Here is a 19,083-nt window from a genome sequence, read left to right as displayed (position 1 = left end):
TTAGATAATTGTTATTTTTTCTTTTTGCTTTGCAAACTTATTTTTTGAATTATAAACGAAGTTTGTTTTATTAATTTCTCATATTATTATCTCGATGCATTCACTTGGAGGTTAGAAAATTGGAGTATCACAATTAGTAGTAAAACAAAGTAAGAAATTTCAATTAGACATATTTTATTATTTAATAATATTATCTTTTAAGAAATAATACACTCATGGGTTACACGCGCAAAGCGCGTGCTCGGAAACTAGTTACTTTATAAGTCTCTAAAGTATTTACACTTTAGTCCATATTCTAGAGAATTCTACACTTTCTAGAATATACTAAACTCTTTCAAAAATATCTAAAGTATTCTAGAGAATTCTTTTTCCAGAAATCTAGAAGGTTCTAAAGTTCTCTGCAAACCTCTTCACAACTCTAGATACTTCGGCCCCCATTCGGACTCCAAATCAGGCTGGAATTGTGACGGGATGTCACATAACACTATCTTGAAGGTCAAACTTTTCACTAGAAAAACCCAAATTCTATCATAACCAAAATATGAACTATTGCCAAGAAAATTTAAATCCACCTGCGCCACCCGACAATGGAATCGTTGCTGATACAATTATGGATACTGTGACAGAAATTACGGAGGAAGAAAACCACTTTCAAAGAAATACGTATCACACCATATCCACCGATTGAATCACATCAAATCCCAAAAGAATCAAACCTTGACAAACAGTAATCTTCACTAAACGGAGACAACAGATAAGAAGACCAACGCAGAGTAACAAAGAAGGACGACCCAGGTTAAATTATTTCATGCCGAAAAGGCAAGTACCTTGATTCTCAAGTTTACAAATACAGAAAAAAAATTATTTCAACTTTGGTTGTTAAAAATAAGGGATCCATTACCCCTATAATCCAAAATGAACCATACACACCGGAAAATCTGGACAAGATCCAACATATATCTTCTATCTCCAATACTGACACGTCATAAAAATTAATTAAAAAAATAATATAGCTAATCAGACCGACAGGTGGTATAAGTATTTTTACTCCCCTACTACAGCTACTTTGGTCCCCTATTCTAGCCTCATCCAATATTTGGTAAGACTCCGTGCGGCACTTGACAACTTACTCACGAATCTTTCACGGTATTGTAAGCTCAAGTAAGCCTTTAAGACTCGGAACGCTAAGAGAGAGCAAAAAAGAACTTTAGAAGAAGACTTGTATTACTTTGGAAAATTTGTTTACAACTTTTCTTCTTGAATTGATTTACAAATGAGAGGCATTCTATTTATACTACTTTCTAAGAGCCTAAGTGTAAATAAAAATTACTCTACAAGTTTTTAAAATATTTAGACTTAAGTCCATATTCTAAAGAATTCTACACTTTTTAAAGTATGCTAAACTCTTCCAAAAATATCTAAATTATTTTTAGAATATGATAAACTCTTCCAAAAATATCTAAATTATTCTCTAGTCTTCTCCAGAAATCTAAAAGGTTCTAGAGTTCTCTGCAAACCTCTTCACAACTCTAGATCCTTCCGCTCCATTCGAACTCCAAATCAGACTGAAATTGTGGCGGGACGTCACATAACACTATCTTGAAGGTCAAACTTTCCACTAGAAAAACCCAAATTCTATCGTAACCAAAATATAAACTATTGCCAAGAAAATTTAAATCCACCTGCGCCACCCGACAATGGAATCGTTGCTGATACAATTATGGATACTGTGACAGAAATGACAATGGAATCGTTGCTGATACAATTATGGATACTGTGACAGAAATTACGGAGGAAGAGAAAGCCACTTTCAAAGAAATACATATCACACCATATCCACCGATTGAAGCATATCAAATCCCAAAAGAATCAAATCTTGACAAACAGTAACTTCACTAAACGGAGACAACAGATAAGAAGACCAACACAGAGTAACAAAGAAGGACGACTTACATATACAGAAAAAAATTATTTCAACTTTGGATGTTAAAAATAACGGATCCATTACCCCTAGAATCCAAAATGAATCATACACACCGGAAAATCTGGACAAGATCCAACGTACATCTTCTATCTCCAATACTGACACATTATAAAAATTAATTTAAAAAAATAATATAGCTAATTAGACCGACTTAACAAAGATGGTGAGTACTTCACTCCAATAAATAAATAATTTACCCCTACTACAACTACTTTGGCCCTTACTCTAGCCTCATCCAATATGCCCCACACTAATAAAACCTAACTATCAGTAGGGAACAATTTTCATCCACATCAACAAAGTGGTAGTTGAAACTTGAAAGAGAAGAAAAAATGAATATTCATGAAAGGCATAATTTACCTTTTCCTTTTCGATCGACGTGATGTGCTTTGAATTTCTTTGAATCTCCAGCCTACATTAAATTAATGTGTTAAGCACAATGAGTTACTTGTACAAATAATTTAGACTAATGATGGTATTGAACCTGAATTTTAGGATGAGGTATAGCTTTTCTTTTCCCATTTTCATCGTCGTCTGAGTGTTGTTCTTTAAACAGCCTTAATGTTTCTCTCAATATTGCAACGTGAATAGCGATTTCATATCCATTTGCAGACATTGCAACCATTCCTACAACTTCCCCTCTAACATTGAAAACAGGGCCACCCGAACAACCTTCTCCACAAATGAAGCCACACATTTGTATCACAGGAACAAAAGGATGAAGATTCTTTTCATAGGTAAAAGACCGAGGATCAACAAACACATGTCTATTCCAAATATCGCCCATAATTCTATATTCAGGGGTAGTCTCTAAGGCACTAGGTGTATAACTTTTGCAAGTTAAATTGGTCCTAGGTATTTCAATATTACCTTTACATTCAAAGGCAATTTTACCCGTCAAAAACGACCCCACAAAATTATAAGGATGCCCAATGTGCAATAAAATTTGACCCACTGAGAGTGAATCATTGTTGTTAAGTCCAACATATGGGCAATCATTCATATCTATGAGCTGCAGCAACAAAACATCCCATTTCGGCTTTTCATACGCTACAGTAGCCGATTGAAAATTAGGTTCATCTAACCTCCTCACATCCAATTCATAAAATGTTTTTGGGAAAAAATGAGATGTAGTTAATAATAATCCATCACTACTCACAGAGAAAGCAGTTCCAAATGTTTCCATATGTCTGTTTTCAGCAATGTATTTAATTCTAACAACCCATAACACTGGCTTAAATCTATTGTATAACTGCTGCATCTCCACCACACTTAGTGTAGTATCCTGTAATATCGAAACAAATTCATATTAATACACCCATTTAAGCCACTAATGAGAAGAATCTTTTTTTGAAGAAATTAAAAGTAGCTCAGAAAATGTTTACCATAGTTAAAGATGTGGGTTTTGAAGAGAATGAAATAGTGTTAAATGTCTTATCCTTGAACTGCCGCTCCTATTTCAGAGGAGTGAGATCATTTTCTTTTTACTTCACAGTTTGACATTATGCTTTCAAAGGGTTTAGGGCTTTAAGCAAGAAGAGGAAGAAAAGCAGGAGGAGGAGGATTTTTAACTAAATATTTATTACCCCTAAACTATTAACATTGATTTTTTTACCCCTAAAATGATATAACCATATTTATATTGGTAGGTGATATCCACGTGTTTGACAGCTAAAACTTTTATTTTAATTTTTTTTTTTGTTTTTTCTCTTTTTAATTTATTATCCTTAAAATTATGTTAAAGGTTAAAGGGTTGAAATTTGTAGATTTATGTCTTGGATCTTCTATATTGAAACCTTTTAATTATAATGTTGATTGCTAATTGTTTGAAGCTGAAAACATTGACATAGTTTGAGTTTATATATAGCAATGATTTTTGGATATACTTAAACTGTTAATATGATAAAAAGTTGATTAATTCAAGGCATTTATACTTAAGAAAAAATTAAAATAAAATAAATTTATATTTACATCCATAAATAATAGTATTTCCTATCACTCACATATTTTTTTATCATCACAAATTATTATTATTATTATTATTATTATTTTATTAATAATAATAATAATTAATAAAAAAAATTAAGGGCAAAAGATAATATACTTGGTCAACATAAAATGCTTTTAAGTTAAAAAACAAACATCTCTCAGCTAGCTTTTGACTTTTGGCTTAAAATAAGTAATTTTTGACTTAAAATAAGTAATTTTGATGATTGTCAAACACTTAAATAAGTCAAAACTGATTTTTAAGTCAGTTTGGCCAACGTTTAAGCCCATCCAAACAGGCTCTAAGTCAGTTTTGTTTTGACTAATTCTAGCCAGACTTCTTTGTTTTGAATACAACATAATTTTTAAAATATTGTCATTCTGACATTTTAAATAAATATTTTAAAATGTTATTGTTTTAACTAATTATGTTATGTATATTGATCTGATTGCTAATTTTCCCTAAATGGATACGAATTAAATAGCTTATTTTTTTTAATAAAAAAAACAAAAATACATATATGATATATTTTTAATATAGTAATACACAAATTGATTTAAATAATATTTAAATATTTAAATTTAGATATAATACACTTTTTAAATCGTTAAACTCATCGTAAAATAAGTTATCTTAGTATTTTTTTTCCAAAATAAATATGGAAAAGCTAATTCTAAAATTAATCACAAGATTAGTTACCTTATATCTCAAACCAGAGATTTCTACTTATGAATAACAAAGTACTTATCACTCCATCACAATTTTTATTGGTGTGATTTGATGACTTAATCAAACACTAATTGTAGCTTAAAATTATTTTAAGAAAAAATTGTTATTGTTTAGCGATTAAATATAAATTATTTTCGCCAAAAGTATACTTCTAAAAAACGCTTAGAAAAACCAAAATAAAATAAAATAAAAAACTGACCAAACACACTATAAGTTCTAGTGTTGTTAATTTATTTCAACTAAGTGTATTTTAGATGAGCACAAGTGCACTTAATCAATAATATTGTAGCAATTTGTATCTGATCAATCTTTCAAGCATCTCAGGACATCAGTTAAAAGGTAATATGGGTTTTCAACGTTACATGTATTAATCAAAAGGTTGACAACAAATCTTTGTAATAGGTTTGATTTGTTTGTTTTTGTCAAACAATTTAAGTTTGATTGGATATTTGCATATGAAATTTTTAATTTTTTGAAATGAAATTTATATATTTGTAACTTCGTAAAAAGTACTATAATTAATAATTTAAAATATTTAAAAGATTTATGAAAAATTTACGGTAAAAAATAGACTTGTTTGAATCTCAAAATTTGTAAAGTGTCGAATAAAATAAAACAAAAAAGCATGTAGTATGATTTAAGAAAAAAATTTCTCATCAGACTTGCACTCCCTCCGTTTTAAAACTTGTGGTCCAAAATGAACTATAAAAATTTTTGTGGCTGTAAATCATTTCCTTAAGAGTAAAATAAACATTTTATAGTAAAATTGTTACTTAATATAAAATGTGTCATTCTTTTTTAGACGGACTAAAAGGGAAAGTAAATAATCACATAAATTGAGACAGATGAAATAATAATTACTTATGTATACAAATTAAACTCTTGAATTTGGGAGACTTAATTTTTATTTGATTATAAATTTTGAAATTAAACCTTGAAAAATTACGTTTTAAAAATATAAAATTGTATTTAGAATTTCGACATGCACTTTAATTTGAAACAGATATAGCTTTTAGGAATGAAAGTCCCAAGTAGTAATCGAAGCCAAATTTTTTAAACAATAATACATAGCCAAAAAGATGTTCAAAGATGATTTAAATCCGTGATTATGAGAAAATAGTGTCATTATTTTTATTTATTTTAAAAAAAGTGTCTATTGTTGCCTGAATTATGACGCATATTATACCTTATTATTATTTATTTATATTTATATCCATAGTTCATTGGCTAATTATTGTAAAGTGCTTTTGTGTTTGCTTTTGAAACTTTTTTGGTTCTATTAACAAACATAATTAAAGCATATGTATCAATTATTTCATTCAGTTAGTTAGTTTTCATTTTGTAGTTAATGACGTCATAGTTAGTTAGTTAGATATTTTTTCTTTTCTAACAAACTAATTGATTTATCTAAAACACATGTATATAAACATCTTATGAGTGATGAACAATTAAGTGATCATTTTACAAAATTACGATCTTCTTTATGTATTGTTTCTCTTCCAATTCTCAGCTGAAGAACTCTATGGCTTCGTCCATGGCTGAGTTCTTGTTGTTCACAGTTTTTTAATAGTTTCAATTAGTGTGGCTTTCGCATTAGCTTTATTTATCAATTACAAAAAATTTTAGTGGTTGCAATTTGAACTTGAAAACTTAAAATAAATTTAGAAATTTTTTCGATTATTAAGTCAACTTCTAATCTTATATAATGCCCTATGAGTTTAAAATCTCTCTCTCAATTTATATATATATATATATATATCATAATTTTTAATTTTTTTAAATATCTTACTCCCTCCGTTTAAAAAAGGATGACCTAATTTGACTTAGAACGGAGTTTAAGAAAAGAAAGAAAACTATTAATCTTGTGATTTTAAATTAAAGTTACGTCAAATATATCAAAATGCCCTTTAATCTTGTGGTCTTAAACATGCCACGTGGAAAATTAAAGTTAAATATTTGCCAAAAAAAGAAAGGAATCATTCTTTTTAAACAAACTAAAAAGGAAATATGAACATTATTCTTGAAACGGAGGGAGTATAATTTTTACTGTAGAGGTTTGGAAGGATCCCTCTCGTCTATTTTTATGCAAGAGATAAACCTCCGAAACCCCAATTCAATGATAAAATTAAGAATTTCACTAAAAAAATTTAAGAACTCAATACATATTATTATAAAAGGTTATTTTTGTTATAAAATAAAGCTCTCAAAATATAATCATAAAGAAAATAAGGCAAGAGAAATAGATAAAAGAGAGGAATTTTTTCTTATTCAAGTATATGTAAGTCTCATCTATATATAATACAATAGTGAATGAACAACCCTATTTTATAGGTTGAGAAATAACTCCAAAAGTCATCATATTAAGTATCATAATAAATAGATATATTCTTATTCAAAAAGATTCATAAAACCTACTGAATATGAATAGTTGTTAATATACTTATTTTATGAATTATCCACTCATTCAATGAATTTATAACAATTTTTTAACTTTTATTCATATATTATATTATTTTTACATATACAATATAATACTATTTCAATAAAGTAGGTCGGAACTGACCACCTAGACAATATACCTATTTACATTTTTATTTAATATAAAAAAGTACTCCACTTTTACTAATAAGGTTGATTTCGCTTAGCCAACTTGTTTTCGTCGCTTGGCTCACATATTTATGAGATTTCTGCTTCTCTGCGAGAGCTCATATTCCTGCGGACTCTCAGTCTGGTAAAATCGTATTTGAAATTTGAGAGTCTTCTTTGATGTTAATCCTTGTTGATGGGTGTTTATCGTGATTTTTATTTTTTATTTTCTATTTTCATCGATGGTTTCTTCCTTGTGTGTTTTGTTTTTTAAAAATAGACAAGGAAGCACAAAGATTGATTTGAACTAAGTTAATAACTAACTAAACCAGTGATGGAGCTACGCAGACTTTCATTGATATATACCTTCAAAAATAGTAATATGTAAACCCTAGTTATGCTGAGATTAGTTGTATTGTGTTAGGGTATATTTTGGTTTGGTGTATTAATGGTAGTTTTGTCTTTAACTCTGTTTATCCATATATTGCTGATAGTCTAATACCATGGTTTGCTATGTATTATATTAACAAAGAATTAAATAATACATAAATTATTTTTCTAATAAATGCCCCTAATTCCTAAAGGGATAAACTGTAACTAAATCAGCTTTAATTAATTTAACTAACTCCCAATGAAAAACCTCCTTTAGCTCAAATCCGGATTGCATTATCACCTCTCCTCATGAATTCTCACGTACAACCTTGTTGCCTTTTTTTTGATCATATGTCTATCCACAATTTCTAACAAAGACTAGCAACATTGGTAATTGGGACATAATAACATATTTTCAATTGGAAAACATGGAATGCAGAATGTAGAGCAATGTGGAAGGTGATTTATTATATTTGTTGTTGATTCTATTTTACTGCTGTATTGTTCGTTCAAATGTGTTTTTTCTCGATGTTGTTGTTGTATGTCTATTATTCTTTATGTGTTCTAACCTGGTTTAAGTATCTGGCTTTGGTATGTTTAATTTGATGTGGTGATATGGGAGAGGGCTTCCTATGATTTGGTACAATTTAAGTTGAATATTCAGAGTTGTTGAAATCAGATTATCGTTAAATGCTAATTTGATTGCATATTAGTGTTTTATTTGATTTTAATCCTTGAAACGGTTATGTCGGAGTAAAATGACTTCTTTTGTAGGTAAATTATGACTTTTAATGGTTTTAAAAGGAAGTGGGTGGAAGCTTTTACTCCGTGGAAGAGGGAGCAAAAGGAGGCTCAATACAGTGAGTTTCTTAAAAAAATTCTAACTTCTTTGATATCAAAAATTCATTTTCATATGTTGTTTGTTGGAAATTATGCAGGTTCTGACTTTGTAAGTGAACCAGTAAAGTTGAGTCGAACAGAACAGGGATTTTATTTGAATCCTCAAAATAATCATTTAGATGTTTACACAAAGAGGGCTGTTTTAAAAGTTTCCACATCTGTCGTCAGTCTTAAATCATACTCGGGTATTTATTCTTAATAGTTTTATTTCTTTTCTCATATTTGCTGCCTCCTTCTATATTTGTTTCTTTATTTTTGTGTTCTTTGCAGGGGAAAAAGAGATATTTCAATGTTCTGGGACTATTATAGAAAGTGTCGACAGTTATAGTATAATATTAACCTCTGCAAGTCTCTTTAGGTGTTCCACGAGTGGAAATTCTATAGCGGATAATATCAAGGTTGGTGATTTCTTTTTATCCCATTCTCAAATTTATCTAATATTTTCTTTAACCAAATTATTATTCGTTAATCTCTTGATTATTGGTGATCATCTTTATGTCAATTCTTGCTAGATTATTTGATAATTATAACTATTTATTTAGGTTATCGTGTACCTATTCGATGGAAGATCATTTGATGGTCAAATCGAATCGTATGACCTCCACTACAATGTTGCTGCCGTGAAGATTCAATCAGACACACCACTTCCAATTGCATCCTTGGCTCATTTAAGTGATTCTATCACGATTGATCCGAGCCAGCTCCGGAGTACTGAGGAGAATTCATTTCAACTTCGTCCACATTCAAATTCATTTGATCTTGTTCCTGGAGATATAGTTATTGCAGTTGGACGTTTTTATGCGAAGCCATATGATATCACGGCTGCTCCTGGTGAATTCTGGTTGGTGTTTTCATTTGACTTTTATGTTATTACAAACATATCCAATTGACATGTTTGTTATCGAGACTTCTCTCTCAATTATTTTTATGGTTGATCCTTGTAGCATTGATCACTGCGACGATGACTTAGAGTGTAAAGAGCTTTTCAAGGCGACTTGCAATATTATGAGAGTAACTTTCTTTCACAACTTTTAAAGAAATCTCTCTCACATTTATCTCTTACTGTTTATTTGCTAATGGATACTCCCTTTTGTTCCAAATTCAAGAATATCAATATTGTCACATGAATAATAAATGCATGAATGTGATGTATCAAGAAATCAACGGTTCTTAATAAAAGCACTTCTCTCTAGGAGTGAGTAACTTTCTTATGGGTTGTGACAGGCTAATAGCATCACTTAATATGAAATTGAGAGAGAATATTCTTAATTAATGACAAATAATATGTATGTTTTATCTATATCTATTGTCTGATAGTTTTTCTAACATTGCTATTGGGCTTTTTCCTTGTTATTGTAGAGCGGTATTGGGGGGCCGCTTATTAACCGCTATGGAGAAGTCATTGGTATTTGCTTTTATGATCCAGGCTCTATTGCGTTCTTGCCAATCAATATAGCTTCCATATGGTGGGAGCATTATAAGAAATACAGGTACCGCAAGTTTTAAGGACTTATGGTGTCAAAGTGTTGCCTAATGATCTGCTAATGTATAGACCTTAATTCGATTCTTGGTTTATCTCTAACTTGCAAAAGATTGAATAGAAAAATTTGCCAAAGAGATAAAATTATGACCTTTATTTCTGGAGATATGTTGTTCCATTCTCATATCCATGATGGACCTCTGTTTCAAATGTAATGAAGAAAAGTGGAGATCATTTAGACTTCTATAGAAAATCTAATCACAGATACCTGGTACTAATCTTTAGGCTTTATTTGTATTATAGGCTGTCACGTCGACCTTGGCTTGGGATGGAAGTAACTAACCTTTATGCAGCTCGCTTACGAATTCTGGAAATAATTATTTCAAAGTTCCCTGATGTCTTGAAAGGTGTCATTGTTGAAGAGGTATGCTCTATATATTATTACAGTTTTTTTTGTTGGAAATCGTTCTTTTGATGGTATTGATGTCCCTCTACTTTATAGTTGTTGAATTAAGTAGCAATTATAGCACCAGGGTAGAATAGGCCAGGTTTGAGTGCAGTGATCAGGTGCCCGTTTCTATATGATACGCATAAAGAAATACAACAAATACACATCAATCCAAACTAGTTGGAGTTGGCCCTGTGAATCCTCATTGTCCATGTTAACTCATGTGCATAAGAAAAATACTTCATTTTAATTTGTAAATGCTGAAATTTTGAACATGCTACAAATGCAAAAGATAAGTAATGACGGGAAATTGATGTTGGAAATAGGACTAGTGTGGCAAACACCATCAATTATACTAAGTAGTAAACAACATAGTTCCAACTTTTTCGCGCAGGTTGTTATGAACTTTTGTTAAAAAAAGTTACTCTGTTCAACCATGTATGTTGTTAGTTGAAATTAGTTAAATCGTTGTTACTAATTGCTGTATAAAACTGTTCAACAGGTCCTACCTGGTTCTTCTGCTGAATCTGCTGGGATAAAACCCAATGATGTTATAATTCAGTTTGGTGGAAAAAGAATTCAGAGTTTCTTGGAGGTATATTACCTTTCTTGTTATTGTTTAGGGTATGTCAATTGCTTCTTCACAATTTCGTGAGCTCCTTACGTTGTATCTCTCTGAGAGCAACTGAGCATGTTCATTTTTATCGATGTAGTCAATCTTTTGTACTTCGTTTTGTGTTTATCAGTGCAATGCAGGATGCAAACTGGTTCTAATATGTATGGCTTTTTGTCATTAGCTATTCGAAAACATGTGGAATAATGTTGGAGAATCTGTGGAGTTGGTCGTGATAAGAGCAAGTCATGATGTTCCTGTACATCTTAGCATGGTGGTGGAGGAGGTCACATCAGATAAATTATACAGGTAACATTTTTTTCTTTCTTCGTGATGATTTACCTTCATTCTCAGCGTCTTATAAAACATTTGTTATTTCAGCTGGCCACATTGGGAGGTATGATGACATTCAAGAATAGTACATCTTAAGGGTTGCAGGTAATGGTAGAATACGATGGTGCTTCGACTTCATAACATGTCTTGCCAGTTAAAGCTAATTTTGTGCTATATTTTTGGTGATGTTTGCAGATAGCGTAGTGAGCAGTTTTGCCCCAGAATACAATCCACTTTTTTGGAGTTATAGAGAACACTTCTTGCAATGGGATGTTCTCCAAGCATTTTGTTGCATTAGTATAACACCATAGAAAATCTAGTTAGTAGTTTACCAAATTATCTTATATTAAGTAATTTTTGGCTTATCTGTGTATTTGTTGGTAAATACAAAAAGATTGGCTTATGAGGTAAAATCAGTCGAAAAGAACCATAAGTTGGTCATCTTCAACTTATGATGGTATAGTTTCTAGACGCTTTTGATTTGATTTAAGCTTTTTGCTATTTTATCCCTAATATCTTTTGTAAATTACCTCTTTGTTCTATTTTTATCGTTCATTTTAGTATTATATATTTATATTTTTTAAGGAAGTTTAAGTCATTTGCATTAAAAGGAAAAAAACACATGAACTGACTAATTGTAAAATCAGTTCCTGACACCTAAAAGATGCTTGTCAATTATAGGAAACTGGCTATGGTTCTTTTCATCCATACAAATAACAGAATTTTCCAAATTACAAGTTTCATCAATACTCAATTAGGTTATAATAAATCTAACAAATAAAACTCACCGTGAGTAATAAAAAGAGACTGATGTAGTGATTTAAAACAAGGAAAAATTATATAAATACACAACTTAAAATATCATAATCTCTAAAAATTTCCTATTATTTTAAAAAACTACAAAAAATTCTCTATCGGATACCCTCTTGAGCAATGAAAAATTGGTATTACGCAGTCAAATTTAAAATAAGGTCTTTGAAATTATTTCAAAACTTCATTGGTAAGTTATTTGGTTCCTTTATTCGCCCTTGAAAAGTTAGCAGGTTAAATAAATGCATATAAATCAGGTGTACTCCAAATTGATTTAATCATTTTTAAAAAATAAATGTTAAAACATTTAAAAGTTACTACATAAGACAAACAATTGGCATAAATTACAATGTCATAGTTAATTATATACTAATAAAAGATGATTAACTATGCATAACTAATTTACCTAAGTTCTTTCTAGGTTTTTTGCAGAAGAGGAGAGGGTGGAGTACATGTAGTCATGAGTTTGTTTATTTTTTGGGTAATTTAGCTGTTCTATCAAAATTGTTTATTGACTGCAACAATTTTCTAGACTTTTGACAATCAAATGTGTTTTCTTTTCCCTTTCCTCAGTTTGTGTTTTGAGAACTGGGAAAATAACTCCAATAAACAAGACCAAGATAAACAATAGAAGTGACACTAGAAACCAGAAGTGATCATGCAAGTCATTGACGATTACAAAAAAAAAGAAAACTTCTTTTGTATACCAATTGTGCGCACTATAATTTCACAGATACACATCATGAACTCTACAAATTTATACCTCAAAAAACCCAAGAAAACGAACTGCATTTGCTTTTTTTCAAAACCAAAATAAGCACTCCTTTCAAAAATGACATCTAACTCAACACATTTGTTCCTACTTACAGAAAAAGAACAAGGGTACTTCTTACAGAGGTATAGCACATTCAATTTACAAATCTCAATGAATTAGTAAGAACATAAGATAGATAATGAAAGGATAGTTAAAAAAAAAAAAATGGTCCGATACACTGATGTCACTTCTACTTTCTCCTCCTACTTGAATATTCTTCGGCTGATAGATTTGCCGACTCTAGTAGACAGTATCAACCACGGAATAATCCCCACCTGCAAGTGCATTAAACAAACCATTAAAATGTCATTCAACCAAAAGACAAGCAACTTTGGTGTCTTAGGAAAAATGCAGGAGCTGCTGCTTTCATGTGATATGTTGCACAAGTGCTGGCTCTACCTTCAGAGTCTCAAACCCAAGACCTACCCTCCCCCTTACAGGAATGCTCTATTTTCAGTCACTATATCCCCTAAAAGAATAAATGACAGTAGAGAAACAATGGCGACTAATCATTACCATAACATTTTCATTGGCAGGGCCTCCAGCTCGCCAAGACAACATCTTCCCTGCAGAAATGGAAGAACAATAGATCAGTATGTCACAGGAAGATGTCTATGGAAACAAGAACAAGGATCTCCCTAAAAGTCGGTGAAAGCAATAATATATCATAAATCACAATGGAAGACGAGCAAAGCAAATTGATAAATGGGTAAACAATATTTAAAGCATACATAATGGTCACAAAATGTCGTGTAGGTATGGCTACAGCTCACTAATCTAGGAATCAGAAGTATTACCAAAAGGCTGTACGAGCTGCTTAGATATGGAAGCCACAGGAATACGCCAAAACCAAATGATCAACAACAAGTATGTCAAGACCTGTGTGATTAAGGGGGGTAAATAAGCATCTTACAGCTTAAGGAAGCTTGTAAAAATCACTTAGTGAATCCAATGCATACCTGAAAAATAGTTAGGCCTTTTGTATATGAATCATGTGACAATTTCGCCTCTTTGTTGTGAATTTCTTGATCTTCATCAGAGGATGAGGACTAATTAAATTTATTGATAAATTTCATCCAAATAAAAAATGCTATAAAGAGAACACCAAAAACAACAATAAGTTATAAGCCTCAATTCCCAGCTGGTTGAGGATAGTATGATTTATCCTCATTACCAATTTCACTTCATTTGGACCTGTTCCATTCCAGTCCAATATGTTAAGTTTCTAACACTAAAAGTTCTCTAGTATGTATGTTAACCGTACAAACATACCTAAACCTCAATATCAACTAGTTTGTATGTGCTGTGAAGACTGATGTGTAACTTACAAGTGAATAAGACAAAATGACGAGAAAGAAATATCAACATAGAGGAGAGCACTAGATAGGGAGGTGATATACTTTGGATCATAGCTTAGTCACATTACCAGACTAGAAAGCCACCTTCAAGTTTGAAAAATAGTCTGTTACACACATTTCCTCAATCTGGCAAACCTACTTTAGTGATTTAAATCCATGATTTACCCATCCTGACTATCAAATTTACTTGCTTGTAGATCTCAAGACCACTAATATTACTATCTTAGCATTCCTATCTCTGATTCACTTGTTTAAGTTCAACACAAGACATCCCTATAGAGTCTTTTTATTATTATTCTCAATTAAGGGAAGTGTATTTCTTCAGTAATAAATTGTGGATTTTTCTCTTCCTTCCTTTGGATCAATCCATTTGGTAGCATTGTAGTTTATGTTTTACACCTTCCAATATGAAGAATCGCTAATTGAAAGTTTTTTCTCCTAGAAAAATCAGAATCCAAAACACAATGCCTTCCCAAGAATGTCATCCAAAAAATTTACTTCTCTGCAGGAGCTATTCGTGCTAAACTTGATGTTTGATCAAAGTATCCACCATATTTGTGCTTATTAACAAGGAAGAATCAGCATGTTAATCTGTGCTCTTTATGTGTTTCTGCTTGTATACGTATGGTTACATGAAGCCAGTAATTTGCAAAAGACAAGCACTAACCACAACTTCTCATAAGTCTAACTATAAGGAGGAGACAGACTTGGTTTAAGACTTGGTTTATTTAGTCCAGCTTCTGGAAGAAAACTTCAACTATCACTATCAGAATATTGTAGAAATTTCCTGTTGAGGCGACTTTAAAGGTTGAGCGGTTTAAGTTCCTCATGGTAGGCGTCTGCCTTTGGTCCATGAGCTCCAACATTCACAGGCTCCAAACTGAAAGGAGTACAGCCACTGAGACCCATTTCACTGAGATCTCCCCAAAATATCAATTAATTTGCTACCTATATGCAAGCTTAAATTCCTTCATATGCTAGAATAGGATAGGACAGAAAAATACTAAAAAGAAGTCATGTTCAGGTAAAAGAGTTGGTATGTGCACCTTGTTCCTCTACAATAAGCCTCAAAAAACAATTTTTTTACTCTTGCATTCAGCTCAATCCAGGCATTCAATAGCAAAAGTACTAAAGGCAATTTGAATCATCATAACATTGGCAGTTTGGCACAACCTAATGTGCTTCCAACTATTTCCGGGTCTTCATTCATCTCATGGTTCTCTAGTGATGGTAATCTGAGTACACTGGAGAAATTCACATCATTTTGGAACTCCATCACAGAATGCTTGTTCTATGCTTAGTAATGCTATTGATAAAAAATCATTAGCTCTCTCGAGGTGATTCTTTCCATCATAAATGTAATTTGGTGGGATGGGGCATAATGAATGTATCTCTCGTCTATATTAGAGGCAGTATAAATCTGGGCACAATTATGGAAGAAGGACCACTTCATTAAGTGGGTCAAGAAATTGTCACTGGCAGCAAGTTAGTGGAGAAAGGACAGAAGACAAGTCCAATATTCCTTCCAAAAGTTACTATGTCAAGCCATGGCAGCACAGTCATGTTCCTATTTGAATAGTCATCAAAGCTGCAAACTTGTAATCATTTTGAGTCTAGGTTCAAACGAGAAGATGAAAGTAGGACTCACAAATAATATATCGCTCTATGAGCCATGAGGCCTTCAACTATAGTGTTAGTCGATTCTAGATATGGATTACGAATACAGCAGGAACTAAGCTAAAGAACATAGAATACAAGCCATACTTTTTGCAAGTTCCTTCTCCTTGGCTGTAGCTAACCTCCTCAGTTTTGCAGCTTGTGCAAATGTTGAAGGCCTGAAATACACGTGAAGGCAATAATCATATTTTCCATATCATAGAACTTCCATAATGACAAGATCAGTTTTATTTATTACATGAAAAGAGAAAATCATCCTGTAGTCTCTTGAAGACGACACTTCCTATTTTAATTACCTGTTACTAACTTATCAAGAGGTACTTATCTATCAAGTATAACTACAGTAAATAACTCTACAAACAGGGATAGTTTTGAAAAATCACAACAAAGAAAAACATAACGAAATCTTGTTTAGGATACTTTGACATACAACGCAAAGATAATAGTTATGACCGAAACTACATGTGAGCACTAACAGTCACTGAAACTGTGACGGACAGTACGAATTCACGATTCATATCGCAGCAAAGACAAAAACGACTAGGCGACTTTTTCATATGTCTAAACCTTGGTAGACAAAGTTACCATGTACTTGTGCTCGTGGTAGACGAGATAGCAGGTGCCTAGTTGACTAATTGTGCTGGATAGCAGGTGCCTAGTTGATTAATTGAGGTGTGAGCTCAAGTTGGCCCAAACACCATCGTGCATCATTGTCAAAACATTGTGAAGCTCACTTACTGTGACAAGGCACTTGCCTCCTTTAGAAGCTGTTTGATTTCTGCGCGCAACTGCAAATCTTCTGAACTTGTAGAACCTTTCTGAAAAAATTATCATATCATAACAAAATCAAAATCAATTGCTATCAGATGTCTACAATTGAATAGAACAAAGCGAATTGACTCAAGCCTCCACATTGAATTAATCAAATCATTGAAATAGCGATGGAGATTTAAAAGCAACTATTTCACCAAATCAAAATTAAGATTAAAACATCAATACTTCATATCGATTCATTGTGGAATTAACATAACGCGAAAATAAACATCAGAAATGATGAGAAACTAACCTTTTTATTGATTTCGAAAAAGCGAGAAAGGAACTGCAAAGCTAACACCATAACGAATATCATCGGCGCGGCTACCGACCTCTCTAGGTTCGCCGTTGATTCTTCCATTTTCTGCTGATTTTCCGTCCGAACCGCTCTTTTCTGCTAATCTATTAAGGATTTTCCGATCTGTATGACCCTATCAGTTTCTTCTTCGTCTCCTTTGGGACCAATATGAGCTTGGACTCTCCTTTTCTTTTTTTAAAAAACACAAAAAAAAAAAAAACATTATAAAAAATATTTGAAAATAAAGTAATTATGCTCCTCGTTTATTTTTATTTTTTTAAAATAAAAATACACTTATAACTAGTGAACTTATTATCGATACAGTAAAAATCTAGTTACAACAATCAGTTATTATGGTGGCTTGATTTCTTAATAATTTATTTTTTATTATTATATTATTATTATTTTATATTGTATTTGTAAGATTAGTCTTTATAATATTCATATAAGAATATTGTGTAAATTATTTTATTTTATCTATTTTTATTGATTGATTACAAGTTTTATAATGCTTTTTTTGTTAATTGTTATATTTTCTATGATTTTTTTTTAGCTTTAATCTGCTACTCTTGAGTTAAGGTATTTTAGAAATAACATATATACCTTTATTGAGTACTAGCAAGATGTATGTATACTTTAGTCTCTATCCTTATAAATCTCTCTTACAAAATTTTAGTAAATATGTTACAATTTTTATTATATTTATTTTTATTGATTTTCCTCTTATTTATTTTTAATCTTTTTCTTCTCTTCCTTTTTCTTTCTTGAAGATAAGAATATTATCTAAATATTTCTATATAGATCATTAAAAATATAAAAAAATAAATTATTTGATTCAAATTGAAAATGAAATAAGCAGCACATGTAGTAGTAGTAATAATATGTCAATAGAAAGTATCTAAATACAAAAGAATATCCTTAAAATATGTAATCATTAAAACAATTCTCATTAATATCTACTCATTAAAACAATTCTCATAATATCTACTCATTATATACCAATCCTTGTATTATTTATTCTTATAATCATTTTCGTACAATGATCATATATTACAATCTCGATACAAATAAGATACAATTAATACATTAAACCACACGACTCTTTAATGCTTATTTTTTTATTTAAATCACTCGATTATAATGAATTACATTAATATTTAATAAGTATTTATCCATTATAAGGGGTTCATCTAAATTTTCTCGTTAAAAAATTACACTATATATAAAAAATAATTTTTCTATATTTTTGTATATATATATAGAGAGAGAGGGAGAGACTCCCTTCAAGGACAGGGAAAAATTGATAGCATAGTGACAGGTCCACCTGAAATTAAACTTCATTTCACTAGTTTGAAGTCCTGTGATAGCGTTTTATTGTTTTATTGTTTCCTATTTTAGTTTTAGTTTTGTTTTTCATTTTTTTAAAAAAAAAATGTGCCAAAAGTGTGATTTCTAAACCTAAATGAATTCAAGGGTTTCTAAAAACTTATTTACACGCTTATACTTTTATTTGTCAAGAACGAAAATCGTGAATTCACACCACTGATTATAATCGGTATGTCAATGACTAGCAACTTGTCTCAACTATCTGTGGTTAAATTACTCAGTTTTTTATTCTACTTTTAAAAAATAAGAATCGAGAAGTTAAAGTATTCCATGAATATATAATTCAGTTAACTATTTTCATTGAAATAGACGTTGATATCATGTTCATCAATTTGTTTTTGATAAGAAAAAATAAACACGTGTACCTACTTTTTTTTTTATAACAAGAAAAATATGTAATCGCTACTCTTTTGGTGCGCACGGGGTAAAACCCTTGCTCCTATACAATAGCTCACAAACCACACAGGAGAGGTAACCCGTACTAGACAAGCCCAC

The 19,083-nt window shown here is 31.1% G+C and overlaps 3 protein-coding genes across 5 annotated transcripts in view; 1 reads left to right on the top strand and 2 right to left on the bottom strand.

The window, feature by feature from the left end:
- Positions 1-3,567, bottom strand: part of LOC107010226 — a 6,368-nt gene extending 2,801 nt beyond the window's left edge. Inside the window, exons 1-4 of one of the 2 annotated variants that reach the window (XM_015209471.2) lie at positions 3,370-3,567; positions 2,469-3,269; positions 2,345-2,396; positions 2,009-2,082 (exon numbers count right to left, since the gene is read on the bottom strand). In XM_015209471.2, coding sequence (XP_015064957.1) covers positions 2,009-2,082; positions 2,345-2,396; positions 2,469-3,269; positions 3,370-3,372 — 930 coding nt within the window. In that variant the 5' untranslated portion in view covers positions 3,373-3,567. The remainder of the gene's footprint in view (positions 1-2,008; positions 2,083-2,344; positions 2,397-2,468; positions 3,270-3,369) is intronic. The other variant, XM_015209472.2, reaches the window with a different exon arrangement.
- A 3,732-nt stretch (positions 3,568-7,299) lies between these two features.
- Positions 7,300-11,961, top strand: LOC107010224 (putative protease Do-like 14). Of its 2 annotated transcripts, XM_015209470.2 has the most exons (12): positions 7,300-7,431; positions 8,433-8,518; positions 8,597-8,743; positions 8,829-8,956; positions 9,101-9,399; positions 9,503-9,569; positions 9,918-10,048; positions 10,342-10,462; positions 10,989-11,081; positions 11,284-11,408; positions 11,481-11,537; positions 11,628-11,961. In XM_015209470.2, exons 2-11 carry the CDS (start codon positions 8,440-8,442, stop codon positions 11,500-11,502), a joined length of 1,212 nt encoding a protein of 403 aa, XP_015064956.1. In that variant the 5' UTR covers positions 7,300-7,431; positions 8,433-8,439; the 3' UTR covers positions 11,503-11,537; positions 11,628-11,961. The 2 variants fall into 2 exon arrangements, with proteins under 2 accessions (XP_015064956.1, XP_027769954.1); XM_027914153.1 differs by lacking the exons at positions 11,481-11,537; positions 11,628-11,961 and having other exon boundaries at positions 11,233-11,359.
- Positions 11,962-12,998: 1,037 nt separating this feature from the next.
- On the bottom strand, positions 12,999-17,372 carry LOC107010229. The gene is made up of 7 exons (XM_015209475.2): positions 17,158-17,372; positions 16,830-16,909; positions 16,179-16,249; positions 14,016-14,086; positions 13,854-13,935; positions 13,573-13,622; positions 12,999-13,331 (listed from the first exon to the last, which is right to left on the bottom strand). Exons 1-7 carry the CDS (start codon positions 17,263-17,265, stop codon positions 13,260-13,262), a joined length of 534 nt encoding a protein of 177 aa, XP_015064961.1. The 5' UTR covers positions 17,266-17,372; the 3' UTR covers positions 12,999-13,259.
- Positions 17,373-19,083: the final 1,711 nt, after the last annotated feature.

This window comes from Solanum pennellii, chromosome 2 (assembly GCF_001406875.1).
Source record: "Solanum pennellii chromosome 2, SPENNV200".
Taxonomy (NCBI): domain Eukaryota; kingdom Viridiplantae; phylum Streptophyta; class Magnoliopsida; order Solanales; family Solanaceae; genus Solanum; species Solanum pennellii.
Note: the sequence above shows the minus strand (reverse complement) of the source record. Positions and strands in the feature narration are given on the sequence as shown.

What these genes read in the sequence shown, in the direction of transcription:
- LOC107010224 (XM_015209470.2), top strand. Translation starts at nt 8,440, where the DNA reads ATGACTTTTAATGGTTTTAAAAGGAAGTGGGTGGAAGCTTTTACTCCG. An exon ending in AAGGTGTCATTGTTGAAGAG is followed by an intron (nt 10,463 to 10,988) that starts GTATGCTCTATA and finishes ACTGTTCAACAG; the next exon opens with GTCCTACCTGGTTCTTCTGC. An exon ending in GAATTCAGAGTTTCTTGGAG is followed by an intron (nt 11,082 to 11,283) that starts GTATATTACCTT and finishes TTTTGTCATTAG; the next exon opens with CTATTCGAAAACATGTGGAA.
- LOC107010229 (XM_015209475.2), bottom strand. Translation starts at nt 17,265, where the DNA reads ATGGAAGAATCAACGGCGAACCTAGAGAGGTCGGTAGCCGCGCCGATG. An exon ending in GAGGCAAGTGCCTTGTCACA is followed by an intron (nt 16,250 to 16,829) that starts GTAAGTGAGCTT and finishes CGTGTATTTCAG; the next exon opens with GCCTTCAACATTTGCACAAG. An exon ending in AAGGCCTAACTATTTTTCAG is followed by an intron (nt 13,936 to 14,015) that starts GTATGCATTGGA and finishes TTAATCACACAG; the next exon opens with GTCTTGACATACTTGTTGTT.